The sequence below is a fragment of the Microcaecilia unicolor genome, chromosome 8, assembly GCF_901765095.1.
Source record: "Microcaecilia unicolor chromosome 8, aMicUni1.1, whole genome shotgun sequence".
Lineage (NCBI taxonomy): Eukaryota > Metazoa > Chordata > Amphibia > Gymnophiona > Siphonopidae > Microcaecilia > Microcaecilia unicolor.
Genome location: NC_044038.1, coordinates 246,445,516 through 246,464,628, shown reverse-complemented (window position 1 = coordinate 246,464,628; position 19,113 = coordinate 246,445,516). Strand labels below are relative to the sequence as shown.

The following is a 19,113-nucleotide window of genomic DNA, read 5'->3' as shown; positions in this document are numbered from 1 at the left end:
CTGTTTTGACTTTTTCTCACAGAAGGGATTACTGACAGGAACCTTTGTTCTTCTGGTTTCTATAAGCCGTTAAATGTTCTATAGGCAGCAAATATTTCTTTGACTCTCTTATGTGGATGATTAGCTACTCATGTTAGTGTGTCATTAAATTTTCCTCAGTGCTCCAGACTGTTCTGCCAAAATTTGTTTTCCGTTTCTGTCAGCTGGTGCTTGTTTTTTTCAAGTGTTTCCTGGCTGTTTGATTCACAGTAAGCAAATCCAGACATTTATTAGCTCTCCTCAAGTTTAAAAAAAAAAGAAAAGGATTTTACCCTTCCTCCTGTTCTTTGGTTCATTGCTGTGTGCTGCAGTTTGATCTAGTTTACAGTAGCTGCCTGAATAGTAGATACAGATTCTTCTACTTTTCCCTCTGTTTAGTTTGAATATCAGTGAGGGTACTCTGTTCTTATGTGCAGCAGTCAGTCATTAATTGCAGTTAACTGTATTTAGTTTTTGCTGTATGGAGTTCTTAAGAATCAAATGTTCTTATCATTTTCAGCCAGCTGGCTATATTTTAGCATAAATAGCCAAACTTGCTTTTTTTTCCTAACCTGTTGTGCGTCGCACATCTCCTGACTCAGTGAAATATCTGCATGTCAGTAGTGTATATGCCTTACTAGCTGGTAAGATTATGATCTGATTGAGTCACTTGGTCTTGAAGTTTCAATATTGGCCATCAGGCAAATTTTGAGCACTATTGCTTGGCCATTCGAAATACTGAATATTCTGTGCTGCATAATAACCTTAAGGGGTGAATCACAAGAACCATTTTCTATTTCTATTCATGTTTTATATACTGTCAACTGTCCCAAAGGATCAAAAACAGTTAACAAACAGAATAAACCTTCATATAAAAGGGAATACATTTTGTTAGCTATAACTTACATCAAATAATTACAATAATGTTATAATTCAAACAAAAATGTTTTAAAGACCTTTCTAAAAGCAAAATATGATGGAATGGATCTAATGTCTTGAGGGAGATCATTCCAAATCTAGACTGCCTGAAAAGAAAACAAATTCTCATGATCCATTTTTAATTGTATGTTTTTAGATGTGGGATAGCGAAATCCAAAATATAGAACAGGACAAGTTCTCTACTATGACGAATCACAGAAGGCAAAAGTAGAGACTAAAAGACGATTCACCACTGGAGACGTGAGTCCAACAGTCTTTATTATATCAATGATAACGACCCGACACAAAGTATATTCTCATTACTTTGCCATCGTCACCATTCTTATGACTTTTGCTCTGATAGTTTGCGTCCAGCATTTTCTGATTAGTGCTACGTGATCAGTGAATTGACAACACACATACAAGTAGGACTCCTCGTTTTGCATTCACTACTTGGTGTATTTATTGACCCCTAATGCAGACGCTTTTTTAGCGTCGAAACACGGCCTGTGTCGGGTCGTTATCATTGATATAATAAAGACTGTTGGACTCACATCTCCAGTGGTGAATCGTCTTTTAGTCTCTACTTTTGCCTTCTAGATGTGGGATAGCCCATTTGTAAAGTACGTAAGAAACAGTTACTCTGACCAACAACCAGAAAAACCAAAAAATCTATTATGTCTTTGGAATTTAGGCCACAAATTGTTTTAAAAACCAAACAAGCTAGCTTAAATCTAATCCGTTGTTTGATAGGTAACCAGTAAAGATCTTTCATAAAATCTTTCAGAATCAAAACGACCTCTACTAAATATCAGTCTAACCAAATGTTGCATTTTAACTGAGATGCCACCATATAAGGAATTGCAATACTCCAGCAATGGCAACAAAACCACCTGGGCCAAGATCCTAAAATTATGTGAATGGAGTGATGCTCTGATCGTGCAGAACTGCCTCAGCTTGAAAAAATGTTTCTTGCTAAGTGCATTAATCTGGTCAGTATAGGACGGATTTGAGTCTAAAATAATCCCTAACACTTTAGACTGATTTTCAGTCATTAATTTTTCACCCGTTAATAATATAAGTTCTTTGCATAAAGATCTGTCCACATTTCCAAATCATAAGATTTTTGTTTTATTTTTATTTAATTTTTAAACGATTATCAAATGCCCATTTTCTTCCTTTATCTCCATCTGCTGGTAGAAGGATACAACCCATTTGTCTGGACTAGTCTGATAGGACTAAAGGAAAGAAAGTTATCAGGTAAGCTGTAACATTTTTCCTTAAACGATTCACATCTACCTGTTCCAATCCACTCAATATTTTATAGACCTTTTATAGATGTTTTTGAACTTCTGTAACTTTATTTTTTCACATAAAATGAAGGGCTTTAGATTGTTGTATTAGAAATTATTTGCTCTAATAGAATTAATTAAAAGCTTGTTTATTGTTTTTGATGACTTTGGTCATATTTTCCCAGAGGCAGTTACAAATATAGGGCCTCTTTTACCAAACCGTGCTAGCAATCCTGGTGTGGCATTCACTTGGGCTTCGTCGGCATTGTTGTGCGGGAATCAGTAGTTCGGCTTGGTAAAAGAAGTCCATAGTATTTAAAAATAATAATAATAATAATGTTTATTCATTATAATTAATTGCTAATTCATTTTTCAAACAATTATGGAAATTAGGGAAAATAAAATATGAATAATTGAACAAATGGAAGTAAAAATCAAAGGTGTTTCTCAAATGAGTCATTCTATAAATATCAGTTATTGTTGAATGTATTCCACACAGATATAATGATTCTCAGCTTTTCTGGCACACTTCCCACACACAAGCTTCTTGCAGTTTCGAAAGACTTCCATGGTTTTTGCAATTTCTGCATGCTCCTAAAACTATGCCCAGTACTAAACTTTCACTCAAGATGGGGTGTTTCAATATATGCTCTATAAGAAAAAAAGGCCCATTTGTTCACAGAGCTTATTCAGAATAACAATCTTGATGTGGACAGGCCAGAAGAAGAATGGCTGATGATGTGACCGTTGATGTGAAGAATATCGAAAATGAGTACAATGATCTTGAAGTTTTTAGTGGTTTACAGCCAGGAATTAGATGAGGAAGGATTAAAATTAGGAAGAGAAAATGTGGCAGAAACATAGGAAATAAATGGGATAACCTACTAACTTGCAAGTATGCAGGTGACTAGCAGCCTTCTAGGTTATCTAGGATTGTGGGGTGGGTTATGGTGAACTTTGGATTTGACCAGTGAGGAAATTGGAAAGTTCAGCCTCTGCAGTATCTTGGCAGGATGACCACTCCTGGGTAGTGTCACTGTATTCTTCAGTGTTTTATGTTTACATTTGTAGATTGTAGTACAGTGGATGGATAGAATGCTGAATGTTTAGAGATGGTCTTGTAACCTTGTCCAGACTGGTGAGCATCTTTTTTGTAGTTCCTCTGAAATTTCTTTGAATCTATGGCATGATGAGTTACCTGAGGAAATGAGGTACTGTAAGGATTACATACAGTTCTGGAGGTTGGTTGAAACTTGGGCTATTTTGGTATAGCTGAATCATGGCTTAATAATACAGATTTGCTCATTCTGAATCAGTTATCCCCACCGGACTATTTATATGAACATTCTCCAAGAACAGAGAAAAAGATGGGAGGAGGTGTTTTACTGCTTTTTAAATTAAAGTTAAAATGTATGCATAAGGAACTGAGTTCTGAGCACAGCTGTGAAACGATGTGTTTATCTTGTGTTCATATTCAGTTATCTGTGGTTTATTGCCCTCCCCCCCCCCCCCCCCCCCCGAGCGTCATGTTGTCTGTTTTATTTGAAGATTTGACTTCACTACAATTATTTAGTAGAGGATTTTAATTTGTAATATAGATACCTCTATGTAATGTGTAAACTGCTTTGGTTGTATTCAAGAATCTAATGATCATAAATGTAAACACGCAACATTGGGGGTCCATGAGATTTTTTTGACTGTAGCTGCTGAGATGGATTTGACATAGATAATTAATTACTTTATTAATTGATTGCTCACACCCTTTTCAGTAGTAGCTCAAGATGAGTTACATTCAGGTACACTAGGTATTTTCATGCAGTAATATCTGAGTTTGCCATGCATTCGGTGTAGTATTCTGCCCTGATACTGGGCTAGATTTGGTGGCAAACCTGAAAATTGAACCAATTTCTTGATCTGTATGTTGCAGAAGCCAAATTCTTTTATACCTGTATTACTTTGTCAACCTGTTGTTAAAAGTACATGAAGGCTGGTTGATACAAAAGCTTTAAATGAGCAACCGAATAGTTTGGGGGTTCATTTTCCATCTCAAGATTGTTAATTTTGGAACCAAATATTATGAACATTATTTTAGAAGCATCTTCATGCATTAAGGGCAATTGTACACATGTAGATCGGCCACACATGCAATAACAATGTTAGAAACCACTATTTACACATAAAAATCCACAAAACATACAGATTTTAAGGATGCATGATTTGGGCGTATTTTGGGCAGGATGAAAAATCTACATGTGTATTCCCCGTTTTATAAAGGAAATTTAAACATGGAATCAAAATTTCCTTATGGTCTTTACGTCTGTCCTGAGGTGTGCATGAATGCCAACTTCAAAGGGCAGGTGCACAGGTTGACAGAAGCCTTTCCTGAACCCACTCAACATCAGAAGTGTGTGTTTTCTCTCCCCAAATCCTCCAACATCATTAATATGCACCTTTCCCCAGACTCCCCCACTGTTTTTTTGGCAACTTGATCCCTGGCAGTGGCATTGTAAGAATACTCTAAGGTATTTTAAGCATGGAATCAGAAAGGGCAGGAGCGACGGGGGTCATTCCTGTCCCCTCCCACTAGGTGCCAGGGGGGAGATGTAGGGAGGAGAATTAGAGGTTAAGGTGGGATTGTGCAGAGAGAGAGAGAGAGAGAGAGAGGGTAGTAATGAGGCTGCAGAAAGATAAAGGAGGGTTAATGAGAGCAGAAGAGAAGATTGAAGAAGAAGATGGATTGATCATGCATTGATATGTTAAACATTAGCACTGAGCACCTGCTAATCTTTTGTGTCCCCCAAAAATAGCTTGCTTCCATTCTGGGTGGTATATATAGCTGGTGTAAATGTTGGTGCTTACAGAATATGTCATACTTATACATTTTCCCGCTTTGCCCATTCTTGGCCAAGTACACCCATTTTGATGATGCATTCTTCTAGGTGTCATAATAACCTTACCTAGACACTTATTGTCTATAAGCCCAACTTTTATAAATTGCACAACTGTGACTGTCTACCTGTTGTAAATGAACCAAGTGCTATTCATCAGACCTCATGCCTTCCATGCTCATTCTTATCTGCTGCATATTTATCTTCCCTCAGATCACATTCAACATGTGGAAGGTTATATTACAACACTGGAGAGGCTTTCAGTGAACTGTAGAAGCAATGGGGAGGAAGAGCTAGCTGCTGCCTTTAGCTTGATTGCAGAGTTCTCAAGAGAATTATTGACGCCAATGAAAAATTTGGTATGGATTTTTTTTTAATTACTGATGTGTTTGAGAGGCTATATTTGAATGAAAAACTGAAATGCATTCATCTCTTCTGCTTTGTGTAAAACTGGAGAGACCCCATACAGAGTCTGGTCAGGTAGCCTGTTCTATAGCCTGATCTCCCTAACTGTCAAAGCCAGATTTATGATTCTGGTGCATTTAGGCACTAAATTTAGAAGAGCCTTCTTTGGTTAAGCCTCTTGTCCAGCATCCTTAATTTCTCATTTCCTGCTTTTTCTCTCCCCCCTTCCCCCAAGGACCCTGTCCTGCACCTATTTCTCTTTTCCCTAAACCTCCCTGTCCAGCATCCCTTTCTGAACTAATCTTAATGTTTATAGACCACCTTATTCCTAACAAATCCAAAGTGGTTTACAATAAGAAAGTGAACAAACAAAAAACAATCTTTTAGCGGTTACCAGAAGTAATCAAGAATTTTTTAAATAAATAAGTTTTTAGATATTTCTGAAAAGTCAAATAAGAAGAAGACTGTTTAATCCACAGTGGTATAATATTCCAAGCCAGAACTGCCTGATAAGAAAAAGGGGATTCAAAACTTTCTTGTGGCAAACCCATTCCTTCTGTTAAAGCACTATACCCAGGTTTCAGCCTTTCTTTCCCTACTCCCCATTGTGTGTGATATTTGATTTAAGTTTTGTTTGTTTTTTTCATGTTTAAATTGTTTTATGTTTATTTTAACCTGCTTAAATTTTTGTGATAATGTGGACTATAAATATTTTAAATTAAAAAATGAATAAATAAGAGGCTCTTTTATTAAAGCTTAGCGTGCTCTAATGTGCACTATGTTCCACGTGACTAGTAGGTATAAAATAGAATAAACAGCATTTAGGGCCAGATTCTATATATGGCGCCTGAAAAAAATTACTCCTAGGCTTATTCTCTAAAGTACGCCTACATTTTTTAGAATAGACTTAAATTTTGACGCAGTATATAAAATACGCTGTGTAGCTCGCCACATGACTAAATTTGGTCACGTCCATTTAGGCCACGTTTTACTTGGTGTAATTCTGATGCCTAAATTAGGCGCAGATCAAGTGTATTCTATAATAATGCACATAAATTTTAGAAATGCCCATGCCCCGTCTATGGCCACACTCCCTTTTCAACTATTCGACTTAGAACTTGCATGCATCACATTATAGAATATACTTAGCGAGTTGTACACATAAATCTTAATGCCAATAGTGCTGATAATTGCTTGTTAACATCCAATTAACAACATTGATTAACTAGTTAACCAATTAAGTTATGTGCATTGTTATAGAATACGCTTCAGTTTTACATCAAGCATTGACATGTGTTTTATATATTTTATTACGAATGTAACCTGTGTGATCCACCTAGGATTGTAAGATTAGATAGAACATAAAGAGATATATATATATCAAACACCTCTCCGGTACTATGTAAGCCACATTGAGCCTACAAATAGGTGGGAAAATGTGGGATACAAATGTAACAAATAATAATAATATATATATACATACATACAGTGCACTCCATTTAAGTGCACGTCGGATAAGCACATGCTCGGTTTAACTGCATGCCGTACTTCGGCCCCGTTTTTGGCGCCATCATTTCTATGGGGACAAACTTCGGTTTAGCGCACCACTGATAAGTGCAAGATTTGCTTATATGCATGGTTTAAGACCGCTCCTCTGCAGGAAAGACTCCGCATAAGCGCGCACACGGAATATGTAAGCCGATTGGCTCGTGACAAAGGGGCGGTAAATTTTAAATCTCGTTTATTAACTGCCACAGGCAGAAGAAGCGAAAGAATGTTGTTAGAGTGTACACTGGAGTCGTTGTCGCGCAACTGTAAGACTTTAACACTGGCTGAACGAATAGAAGTTCTTAAAAAATTAGAAAACAAACAAAGTCAAGCATCTATTGCTAAAGAATATGGTGTCAATCCCAGTCAAATTTCATGTATCTTGAAGCAGAAAGCCCATCTTCTGGAAGACTGGCAAAACAATACAAATCCACACCGGAAACGAAAACAGGCGGGAAAAGCTGAGGAGGTAGAATATGCTCTTCTTTGGTGGTTTTCTCAAGTCAGGAGCAGACAGTTTCCTGCCAGTGGTCCACTGCTTATGGAGAAAGCTAATCAGTTAGCTGAAAGTCTTGGACTAACTGAATTCAAAGCGACTGTTGGATGGTTGGAAAGATAGAAGGAGAGGAACAACATAAAATTCAAGAAACAGCATGGTGAAAAACAAGACGCTGATGACTTTGATGCTGAAAATTGGGTTGTTTCAGTTCTTCCTACCATCTTGAACGAGTTTGCACCTCGTGACATTTTCAATGCTGATGAAAACAGACTGTACTGGTGAGCGATTCCTGATGGAACACTTGCATTCAAACAAGCCGAAACTGCAGGAAATAAAACATTGAAGGACCGACTGACGATCCTCCTTTGCTGCAATATGGATGGGAGTGAGAAGTTGGAACCACTCGTCATTGGAAAAAGCAAACAGCCCTGTTGCTTCAAGAATGTTAAGCAACTTCCTGTGTCATACGACGCTAACACAAATTCATGGATGACTGGGGAAATTTGGAAGCAGTGGCTAAAGAAGTTAGACACTAGAATGTGGGCACAAAAGTATCAGATTTTGTTGCTTTGTGATAATTGTGCTGTACACAGTGATGATGTCAGGCTGTCTAACGTCAAGGTGGTCTTCCTGCCACCAAACACTACCTCTCTGATCCAACCTATGGATCAGGGCATAATAGCCAATTTCAAACAACATTATCAGGCTCTTGTGCTACGTCGTCTGATGAGCATTATGGATGACCAGACTGGCAACGATAAACGTGTTGTTGAACTGGTTCGTAATCTATCACTGTTGGATTCCCTACATATGCAGAAAGAAGCCTGGAATCATATTACACAGGCAACCATTGTGAACTGCTACAAGCGGGCAAGCTTTGTTAGGGATGTGGAGAGGGATGAAACAGATGCAGCTGTTGCAAACGTGTCAGATGAACAGGCTATTGACATCCCAGCCAGTGTTACTGAAGAGCTTCATCACTATGTAGCTGTTGATTACGATCTACAAAGAGCTGACGAAAGCACTGATGTTGAGATATGCGCCTACACGCAGGCAACAATGGCTGATGATGAAACAGATGATGAAATGAGCAGTGAGGCATATGCTGACGGAATTCAACAACCGCCTGTCACTTTTGCAAGAGCGTTGGAGAGTCTCAACTCCATGCGGGCCTATCTGGAGGCCACTGGATGTCAGTGCTATGACAGTTTTTACCATCTGGCAGATGTAGTCTATGGAACTCACAGACACAAGAGTGTACAGAGGACTATGACTGATTACTTCAAGTAAGCCTAAAGTTAATTAACGGAGACTGTATACTGTATGTATAATAAACAGTACTGTACATATGTTTATCAGATGTAGTCACGTCTGTGGTCGTGACCCCTCTCAGACTCACCTTATTTCCGGCGGTCAGCTTCTGAGCTGGCTTCTGTCTGTTCTTCCTGAGTTAGTTCTGTCTCTGTGTGCTGGCTGCTTCCAGCATGGCTCTGATTTCTCCACTAAACTGCACCTGTGTGTGTTAAGTCTCTCTGTGCTTCAGTATGCGTTCTGCCTGTGTTTTGGTTTGTGTTTCTCTTACCCTCTGGTGGCCAGACCTGGTGGCTGCATTGGATTGTCTGTGTGCTGTTTCCCATTCCAGACTTAAGGCCAGTCCAGTCCGGATCTTCCGGCCTGCCAGACTTGCTTGGCTTGTTTAAGCCTGCACAGCACCCATAGCTGCCTTGTGATTGCTGCAGCTGAATCATCTCATCTGCTGCTGGGCTTATTAGCCATTTGGAAACTCTCTGCTTTGCCTTTGCATCGCCTAAGGCCCTGGTATGTTGGGTGTGCTGGTGCACTTCTGCCTAGTCCAGTTTATAGTCTGTATTCTTGCCTGATTCTAGTTTAGTCTTTGTGTAGCTTCTTGTACTGTGTTGCTTGTTTCCCAGTCTTGTTTCTTGTTTGTATGTCTTTGTCTAGTTTTAGGTTGTCTGTGTCTCTTGTTCAGTGGCTGCTTGCAGCTTTCAGTTCTGTCTCTTGTCTATCAGTGTTTGTTCCCTGTTTCAGTGGCTGCTTGCAGCTTTCAGTTCTGTCCCTTGTCTGTCTGAGAGTCCTAGTCTAGTATTCTGCCTAGCCTCCCGGTGTGTTCTAGTCCCTGTGTGTATCCTGCTGGTGTCCAGTTCCGGCCCTGTCTGGCAAGTCCTGCTGGCCACCTGCACCCAGGGGCTTAACTCCTGGGGAAGGGTGGCCAGGTGCAGGTGAAGTCTAGCCGGCCATGTCAGAGTTCTGTCTTAGAACTCTGACTTATCCCTGTGTGGGGTGGTTATGCCTACCACTGCCGCTCCTCGGCAGTGGCCCAAGGGCTTACGATCCTAGTTCCTGCGTTTTGGAAAAACGTGACAGATGTCAAGCTTATTTTTTGGGTCACAACGGTTAAGTGCATGCTCCGGTTAACTGCATGTATTTCTTTGGTCCCAGACACTTAAGCGGATTGCATTGTGTGTGTGTGTGTGTGTATATATATATAATATGCATACATAAATTGTTTGCTGTCTCCTTTAAGGATTATATGCAGTGCACTCGACAGAGAGCTTTTGTATACCTGAGGCCAAATATATGGAACTATTTATCCTTAACTATGCAGGTACAGGGCAATTAGTTGAAGTTTTGAAAATGAATGAAAATGGAGTTGATTCAGTAATGCTGACCCTATTAATTGACTGTTGATTTCCTTGCTAATTGTGATAGGATAAGAGGGTCCTCTGTTTGTACTGTTTGATACTTTTTCATGAGTTTTGTTTTATTTTTGTTTTATGTACTATATTTCTGTGTGTTCTATTTTATGTTATGCATTACACCCTATGCGTGTTGTTTTATATGTTGTTTTTATTACTTTTTGATTGTCATGCTATCAAATCAGAATAAATGTGTATGGCTGCTGGGTTGTACATGTGCACTTTGCATTTGCAAACTATACATAAAAACCCCCAACTCTGCCTTCTTAGAATGTCTGCTTTAGACACACTGAAAATATACCTACTGTACTTGAATGTAACTCATATTGAGCTACTAGTGAAAAAGGTGTGAGCAAAATTCATATGAATATATATGTAGGACTGTTCCCTGTGTATACTTATATAGATACATATACTGGTAAATTTTAAATAAAGCCTCTTTAACATGTAAAATAGAGGTTTATATATAGAAAGATTCACTAAAAGTTTTCCTCTTTGTATAGCTGAAATCATGAATTGTCTTGTGGTATTTGCTGCTTTCTTTCTCCAGCTCCAGAGTATAAATCACAACATCTACTTTTTTCTGGACAATCTGGAGAAGGGAGACTTAAAGGAAGTCAAAGGGGTGAGTTGGTCACTGTTGCAAATGGCCTGGTTGTTATTAATAAATTTTCTATCACACTCTTCCAACATCCCTAAACTAGTTGAGCTTAGGGAGAAAAGTACCTTCAAACTACCACTAGAGTGTGCTAAAGAGCAGAAGATTATACTGCTCTTCCTCTATCCCAGCAGTAGCACATTTCCCTCAGTTTTACTAACAGTCATTTGAAGTCTTTCTTGCAGCTTTTTAGCCTAGTTATCTACAGGGAAACTGCCCTAATAAAATGTTCTTGTTTGTGACTAGCTCTTCTTATAAATGTGTTACCTCTCTAATAACCCTTGAGTCATAGCCACAGTCATTCAAATTTCTGCCACAGTGACATCCTGGCTTTTTTTGTTTGTTTGTTTTTAAGGACAATTGAAAAGATTTTCAAAACCTGTTAAGTACAAAAAACTATTTTCTGGATTAATGCAAGTTTTTATTTTCAACAATTCTCTCCAGTATAAGACATTTTTTTTTCACAGTATCATATTCCTTACTAATAAATGCCTTTTAGTGCAAATTTCATACATTCTATGGCCGTCTATAAAGGCAGTCTGTTTCTGGTATGAACTTAGGTTTTGAAACCCTTATCTTCAATTTTCAGAAGCCAGTTACCCAGCCACTGTTAAGCCGCTGAAAGAACATGTCAAGTTCTACAACATACATACTTTTGATTGCATTTGGAGGAGGTGTTCCCAGGGGTATATTTAGTTTGAGGAGAAAAATAATGTTGTTAGGTTTTATTTTTAAATCTAATTAATACATATGTTTTGTTCAGTGAAAAGTAGTTGCAAATATCCAGGGCTTGTTTTGAGGGGGTACTTGGGGGTACTGAGTACCAGCACTTTTTCCATTGTCTGCTAAAATTTACCCATGGTCCTCATATTTTAATGAAAGAGCTCAGGCTCTACACACCAATTCTTCCTTGTCATAGATTCTGTGACTGGTTGCAGGAGGCCTGGCTATTGTGAGGTGGGGGTCCCTCAGTGATTACCCCACTCCTGGTGGGTGGCCAGGTATTTGAGTGCTGGCACCTTTTTCGCTAGAAAAAATGCACTGCAAATATCAAATGCTCATGGCAGTGTTCATAGTGGAAGTAACATAGTAACATAGTAGATGACGGCAGAAAAAGACCTGCACGGTCCATCCAGTCTGCCCAAGAAGATAAATTCATATGTGCTACTTTTTTATTTGTACTGTCCTCTTCAGTGCACAGACCGTATAAGTCTGGCCAGCCCTATCCCCGCCTCCCAACCACCAGCTCTGGCACAGACCGTATAAGTCTGCCCAGCACTATCCCCGCCGCCCAACCACCAGCCCCGGCACAGACTGTATAAGTCTGCCCAGCACCAGCCCCGCCTCCCAACCACCAGCCCCAGCACAGACCGTATATGCAGTCGGAGAAACTAAACAAATTCTCTGTAACCTTGGAGGATGTAATGGGTCAGTTCAGCAAGCTGAAGAGTAGTAAATCACCGGGACCTGATGGTATTCATCCCAGAGTATTAATAGAACTAAAAAATGAACTTGCGGAGCTACTGTTAGAAATATGCAATCTGTCCCTAAAATCGAGTGTAATACCGGAAGACTGGAGGGTAGCCAATGTTACTCCGATTTTTAAGAAAGGTTCCAGAGGAGATCCGGGAAATTATAGACCGGTGAGTCTGACGTCGGTGCCGGGCAAGATGGTGGAGGCTATTATTAAGAATAAAATTGCAGAGCATATACAAAAACATGGACTGATGAGACAAAGTCAGCACGGATTTAGTGAAGGGAAGTCTTGCCTCACCAATCTAATGCATTTTTTTGAGGGGGTAAGCAAACATGTGGACAGTGGGGAGCCGGTTGATATTGTATATCTGGATTTTCAGAAGGCGTTTGACAAAGTGCCGCACGAAAGACTCCTGAAGAAATTGCAGAGTCATGGAATCGGAGGTAGGGTATTATTATGGATTAAGAACTGGTTGAAAGATAGGAAGCAGAGAGTAGGATTGCGTGGCCAGTATTCTCAGTGGAGGAGGGTAGTTAGTGGGGTCCCGCAGGGGTCTGTGCTGGGTCCGTTGCTTTTTAATGTATTTATAAATGACCTAGAGATGGGAATAACTAGTGAGGTAATTAAATTCGCCGATGACACAAAATTATTCAGGGTCGTCAAGTCGCAGGAGGAATGTGAACGATTACAGGAGGACCTTGCGAGACTGGGAGAATGGGCGTGCAAGTGGCAGATGAAGTTCAATGTTGACAAGTGCAAAGTGATGCATGTGGGTAAGAGGAACCCGAATTATAGCTACGTCTTGCAAGGTTCCGCGTTAGGAGTTACGGATCAAGAAAGGGATCTGGGTGTCGTCGTCGATGATACGCTGAAACCTTCTGCTCAGTGTGCTGCTGCGGCTAGGAAAGCGAATAGAATGTTGGGTGTTATTAGGAAGGGTATGGAGTCCAGGTGTGCGGATGTTATAATGCCGTTGTATCGCTCCATGGTGCGACCGCACCTGGAGTATTGTGTTCAGTACTGGTCTCCGTATCTCAAAAAAGATATAGTAGAATTGGAAAAGGTACAGCGAAGGGCGACGAAAATGATAGTGGGGATGGGACGACTTTCCTATGAAGAGAGGCTGAGAAGGCTAGGGCTTTTCAGCTTGGAGAAGAGACGGCTGAGGGGAGATATGATAGAAGTGTATAAAATAATGAGTGGAATGGATCGGGTGGATGTGAAGCGACTGTTCACGCTATCCAAAAATACTAGGACTAGAGGGCATGAGTTGAAGCTACAGTGTGGTAAATTTAAAACGAATCGGAGAAAATGTTTCTTCACCCAACGTGTAATTAGACTCTGGAATTCATTGCCGGAGAACGTGGTACGGGCGGTTAGCTTGACGGAGTTTAAAAAGGGGTTAGATAGATTCCTAAAGGACAAGTCCATAGACCGCTATTAAATGGACTGGAAAAATTCCTCATTTTTAGGTATAACTTGTCTGGAATGTTTTTACGTTTGGGGAGCGTGCCAGGTGCCCTTGACCTGGATTGGCCACTGTCGGTGACAGGATGCTGGGCTAGATGGACCTTTGGTCTTTCCCAGTATGGCACTACTTATGTACTTATGTACTTATGACCCTAGGTCATAAGTGCTGTACTACTATGCTTTTTATTTCTATAGTGCTACGAAACGAACACAAAACACATATGAGAGAGTCCCTGCTCAACGGAGCTTACAATCTGTTCATACAGACAAACATGACAAATAAGGGATTAATGCCCCAGTGCTCAGAAGCAAACTTTGGCACTAGAGACCATTGGCACCAGACTAGCACCCACATTAATGAGTGCAGAATGCTCAGATGCACAGGAAGCAACAAGCATGCCAAAGATTGATGCAAATAGCATGCTATTGTAGTCAAATGCATGTTAATGAGCTCATTTCCTATTCTCTCCCAATGCTCGGAGAATAGCGCTCAAAGCAAAGCTGCCTTACCACTGTAAACAATAATGACAGCTCAGAGCAGGCGTTAGGGGCTTTGAATTGAGGATTTCTCATTATTCTTTCTTTAAAATTGGCTGGGTTTTTTAATACAGTTTGAATGCAGAAAGAAGCCCGTGCAAGCCCCTTAAGTGCCAGTAGTGAGAAACAAATGTGCGTGAGTCAGCAAACCCAAAAATGAAAGCACACATTGGTGCCTGTTTCCTGTGTTTAAATATAAGCCTTCCACGTAAACAAAAATTTGAAAAGTTTATATTTAAAGGCGCAGAAAACAGACGCCAGTGTGTGCTTCATGTTCAGGTTTGCCTAGCGCATGCGCATAGGAGCTGCACTTACCGCACTAACTCTTCTGCGCATGTGCCAAGCATGTCCTCTCTCTTTGCTTTCGATTTAAGAGCATGCATATAATTTGTATACCATTTCATTTGAGCATTGGCAAGCTAATTTTCTGCGCTGTTCCGGCAGTATTTTTTCAGCACTGTTGGTTTACCATGGGAGTTCTGAGCATTGGGGCATAAGTGCCATATTTAGTTAGTGGAGTCTTTTTAATTGAACATGCAGGATGCTACTTGTCCTGATAAGCAGCTGGAGTGTATGAAGTTTCTGGCCAGGGGTGTGTACAGTGTTTGTTGACATTGTGTCCAGAGTATTCGCCATGGGTGTAGGGATGTGCAAACTCTCCTGGCTGCGTGTCTCTGATCTGGGATCAGTGGTTCAGGAAAGGTTGGTGGACGTGTGTTGCCAAGGAGACCATCTTTTTGGGGATAAACTGGAGGAGATTGCTGATCTGATACTGGTACCATCCAAACCCTAACTTGGCACCCTCCAGCTGCAACCTCTTCATCTTGGAATTTTTTGAGTGGGCCTAGGCGGTGGCCCTACTACTGTCAAAGGCGTAGGTTTCTGCTGCCTTCTCACTCTGCCCAGAGCCCTCAGGCCCAGCATTCTCAGCCTCACCAGTCCCGACCTCAGAAGTCCCAGTGGACTTCCCAGTCAAAGCAAGGAACGAGCTTTTCACTGGCTCTGGGAGAGCATAGCCACACTCAAAATAACCGTCCCAGGTGGCCTACTAATAGGATACACTCCTATTACTAGACAACCAGTTGCCCTACAGTAGCATATTGTAGCTTGGACTTTGTTTAACTTTACAGGAGTTGTAGTGAGGGTAGGCAGAGGGAGTGGTTTGGGTGGGCCTAACATATTGATGTGGATTCCATATTTTTACAAGGGGAATCCATATTAATGTGTAATAATATAAATGTTAGCATTTACATCTGCCCTGTAGTATGCATAGGTTCTCCTAGGACAAGCAAGACATCATCTTCACACATATGGGTAACATCATCCAATGGAGCCTGGTATGGGAAAGTTCCCAGCTTCTTTTCCAGAAGCTTTTGGGAGTTCCACCACGCATGCATATGTGCCTTCCCGTCTGCTGTGACCGAGCAGGACAGCTAGTCTTTCTTTCCGCTGAGCTGAACCAGACGCATGTTAGAGCTCTTCTCTCGCAATTTGTGCCTGTGGCATTTTGTCTTCCTCTTGCTGCTTTGCAGCCTTAATTTTTGTGAATGCTACACAGGACCAATGATCCCCAGTTTTTCCCTTTTAGTTTTTTTCAGTTCTTCAAGTTTCCTTTCTTTTTTCTGTGGCTCGTTGGGCCTCTTAAGCCTAAATGCTTCAGTTGCAGTCAGTTTTTGTTTCTTTTAGTTTTCCAATCATTGAATCATTTGATTTCACTTTGGCTGTCTTCCCTAACGTGTCCCAGAGAACTCCCAGTGGTTTTAAGTGATGTGGCAAGACCATATCAAAAACCAATAAATATAATTGGTGCTTGGCATGCTTGGGGCCTGACCATGATGCTTTCTCTGTCAATAGATGTCTAAGAGAACCATCAAGAGTCAAGAACAGCACAAAAATAATTTTGGCGCTGAGAAGTCTGGTCCATTGACTTCAGCATTGGAGGCATCGGTTCCTATGGCCAGCAGAGCTGTCCCCTAATTCCCCCTTTTCCTGTACTTTGTTGGATGACTGTACTACTTTTCCTGTCAATGTATTGACGTTCCTTTTCTTAAGTTTTATGTTTTGTGTATTTTATTGATTGTAAACCACTTTTTGAAAAGGCAGTATATTAAGAAAACAAATAAACATAAACAATATAAATCTCTCATTAATGGAGATTGCTGCTTGGCTGGTTGATCATAAACTTCTAGTACTGGCTTTTGAGATGACATTCCTTACCTTCTTTTCTTCCATCCTTGAATACTCCAATGAAAGTCCGCGATAGGCTCAGTCTTTAGAGGTCCTTTTTGAGGGTTTTCTTAATTTTCACCCACATATCTCCTAATTAGCTAAGCAAGTATTTAATGTTGTTTGAAAGATAAGATCAATGAAGGCTTTTATAAATATGACAACCCTTAGGACATTAATACATTCTTTAGTTCTCACACACAGCAACTACTGTAACTCCATTCTGGTGGGACTCCCTCACTTTGACCTATGGTGGGTCCAACTTCTTCAAAATACTGTAGTACCAATGATCTATGATGCCCATCATTATGACTATTTAACTCCTTTATTAACTGATCATCATTGACTACCTCTTTCCAGTAAGATTCATTACAAGACTCTTCTCCTTATACATATGCTATTTCAGGGGCCTAACTCCAGACCTGACAAAATTTCTTGTCCTATATCAACTATTTACTCATTTCTTAGGTGTCTCTTTATATAAGATTGTTGGCCTTAATACTTATAGGGATATGACATTTAGTTGCCTAGTCCTTACTGTATACAACCAACTGCGAGAATCCTTCCATTCCGACCCTTTTTGTATTTTAAATCTGGTCTTAAAACCTGGTTTTTCAGGCGGGCTTACCCTTCCCTTCCCTTTTTTAATGACCTCAGGCTGTTCCACTCTGTGGTTTCATGAATTGGAATTATCTTATTATATAACAACGTCTCCACTGGTTAATTTATTGTTGTGCTATACACCCTTTATGTATTGACTCTGTCCTGTCTGTGTTTTGTTTATCTTGACTCAGTTATTGTATGTAAATGACCTTGACGTAATGTTGTTAGGGTGATCTACCACAATTCTCCAAATAAACTCCATATAGGCATTTATATATGATGCAGTCTTGGATCATACTGCCACTATACCAAGCTAATAGGCCAAGTAGTGATTTTAGCATAATCACATATATTATCAATACATGATTAACACAATCCAGCAATTTTGTTACCTTACATTTTACTCGCTAATTTCAAACTTAATATGTCTTCCCCTCCCTGATTGAGATGCAGAGCACTCATAATCATAACATACAATATGAATGTGATATAAAATATAAATACTTGATCCTGATCTGTCTTTACCATTTTCAGGATGTCTGCCTGGCACTGGCCTTACTTCTCAACTACTGGATTTGCTGTCGTAGCCCACTCCAACCTTGAGGTCATTTAAGTTTTGTTTTGATTTGATTTCATCCTCTTTCTGTTTAGGGACCTTCTATGCTTAATCCATACGTTTTTGAATTCCGTAACTGTTTTTATCTCCACAACCTCCACCGGGAGGGTATTCCAGGCATCCAACTGATGTTACTCCAAATTCTATCACCCTGCAACTTCAGTTCATGTCTTTTAATTTCACTACTTCCTCTGTTTCTGAAAAAGATTTGTTTATATTTTAATACCTTTTGAGTATTTAAATGTTTGTATCCAATTTCCCCATCTCTCCTTTCCTTTAGGGCAGTGTTCTTCAATGCAATGCCCACAGGACAGTGGTGGCACCTGGGGTGGTTCCTGGCAGCCTTCAGGCTTTTTTTTTTTGTTCTACTGGTTGAGGCCATGGGACTGACATTGAAGAGCACTGCGGTAGAAGCAGCAGTGAGGCTGAGACGAGTCTTGCTTCTTTCCTTCCCCTTCCCTCCGGCAGGTCCAGTATCTTTCCCAACCTCCATCCCTATCCCCAATGCCCCTCCCACCGCACAGTCCTCCAGACTTGTTGACGTCACTGGTGGCAATTAAATCAGGCTGCCTTTGGCTGGCTCCAGGGGCCTTGCCTCTGTTGCAGCATCCTGTTGCCATGTGGTCAGATTGCGGCAGATGGGAGGTCCCCAGGGCTGCCTGGAGAGGAAGGGAAGAGAAGGAGGAGATGCTGCACAAGGATGGAGGGGAAAGGAAGGAGAGAGAGAGGCGGGAGATGTAGCACATAGATGGATGGGGGAAGAGAAAGAGAAGATGCTGTACATGTATGGTGGAGAAGAGAAGAGACGGAAAACTAGATAGATTTGAAAAGGAGACAGAAAAATGGAATGAAGCTGAACATGAAAGATCAGTGTCAAAGGTGGATGTAGGGCAAGAAGTGAAGAAAGAGAGAAGAATGGCAAATGGACTGGAGACCCTGGAAATAGATGACCGTTGACCCATGGAAAAGCCTGGGGGATGGAGTCAGAGGTTGGTTGAGAGTAGGACTTTGGGGAGATAGGGTTTTCTGTTTAGGGGTGGGGATTTATGTTAGGAGTGGAGTTATTGGATTGGGGTGGGCTTGGAATTGGGGCCAGCTTTAGTTTTGGGGTGTCTGAGTTGGCATTGGGGGTGTGGGGTCTAATGGGGGGTGAGAAGTTTAATTGGGGAATCTTGGGGTCTGATCGAGGTTGGGTGGGAAGTGTCATTGGGGGTTGTCGGGTTCTAATTGGGGGAGGGTGG

The 19,113-nt window shown here is 40.6% G+C and overlaps 1 protein-coding gene across 1 annotated transcript in view; it reads left to right on the top strand.

Moving 5' to 3' along the window:
- The window catches only part of LOC115475658 (arf-GAP with SH3 domain, ANK repeat and PH domain-containing protein 1-like), a 153,422-nt gene that overhangs the window by 44,668 nt on the left and 89,641 nt on the right, over positions 1 to 19,113 (top strand). Inside the window, exons 3-4 of the mRNA XM_030211569.1 lie at positions 5,330 to 5,475; positions 10,836 to 10,910. Of these exons, the coding sequence (XP_030067429.1) occupies positions 5,330 to 5,475; positions 10,836 to 10,910 (221 nt within the window). The remainder of the gene's footprint in view (positions 1 to 5,329; positions 5,476 to 10,835; positions 10,911 to 19,113) is intronic.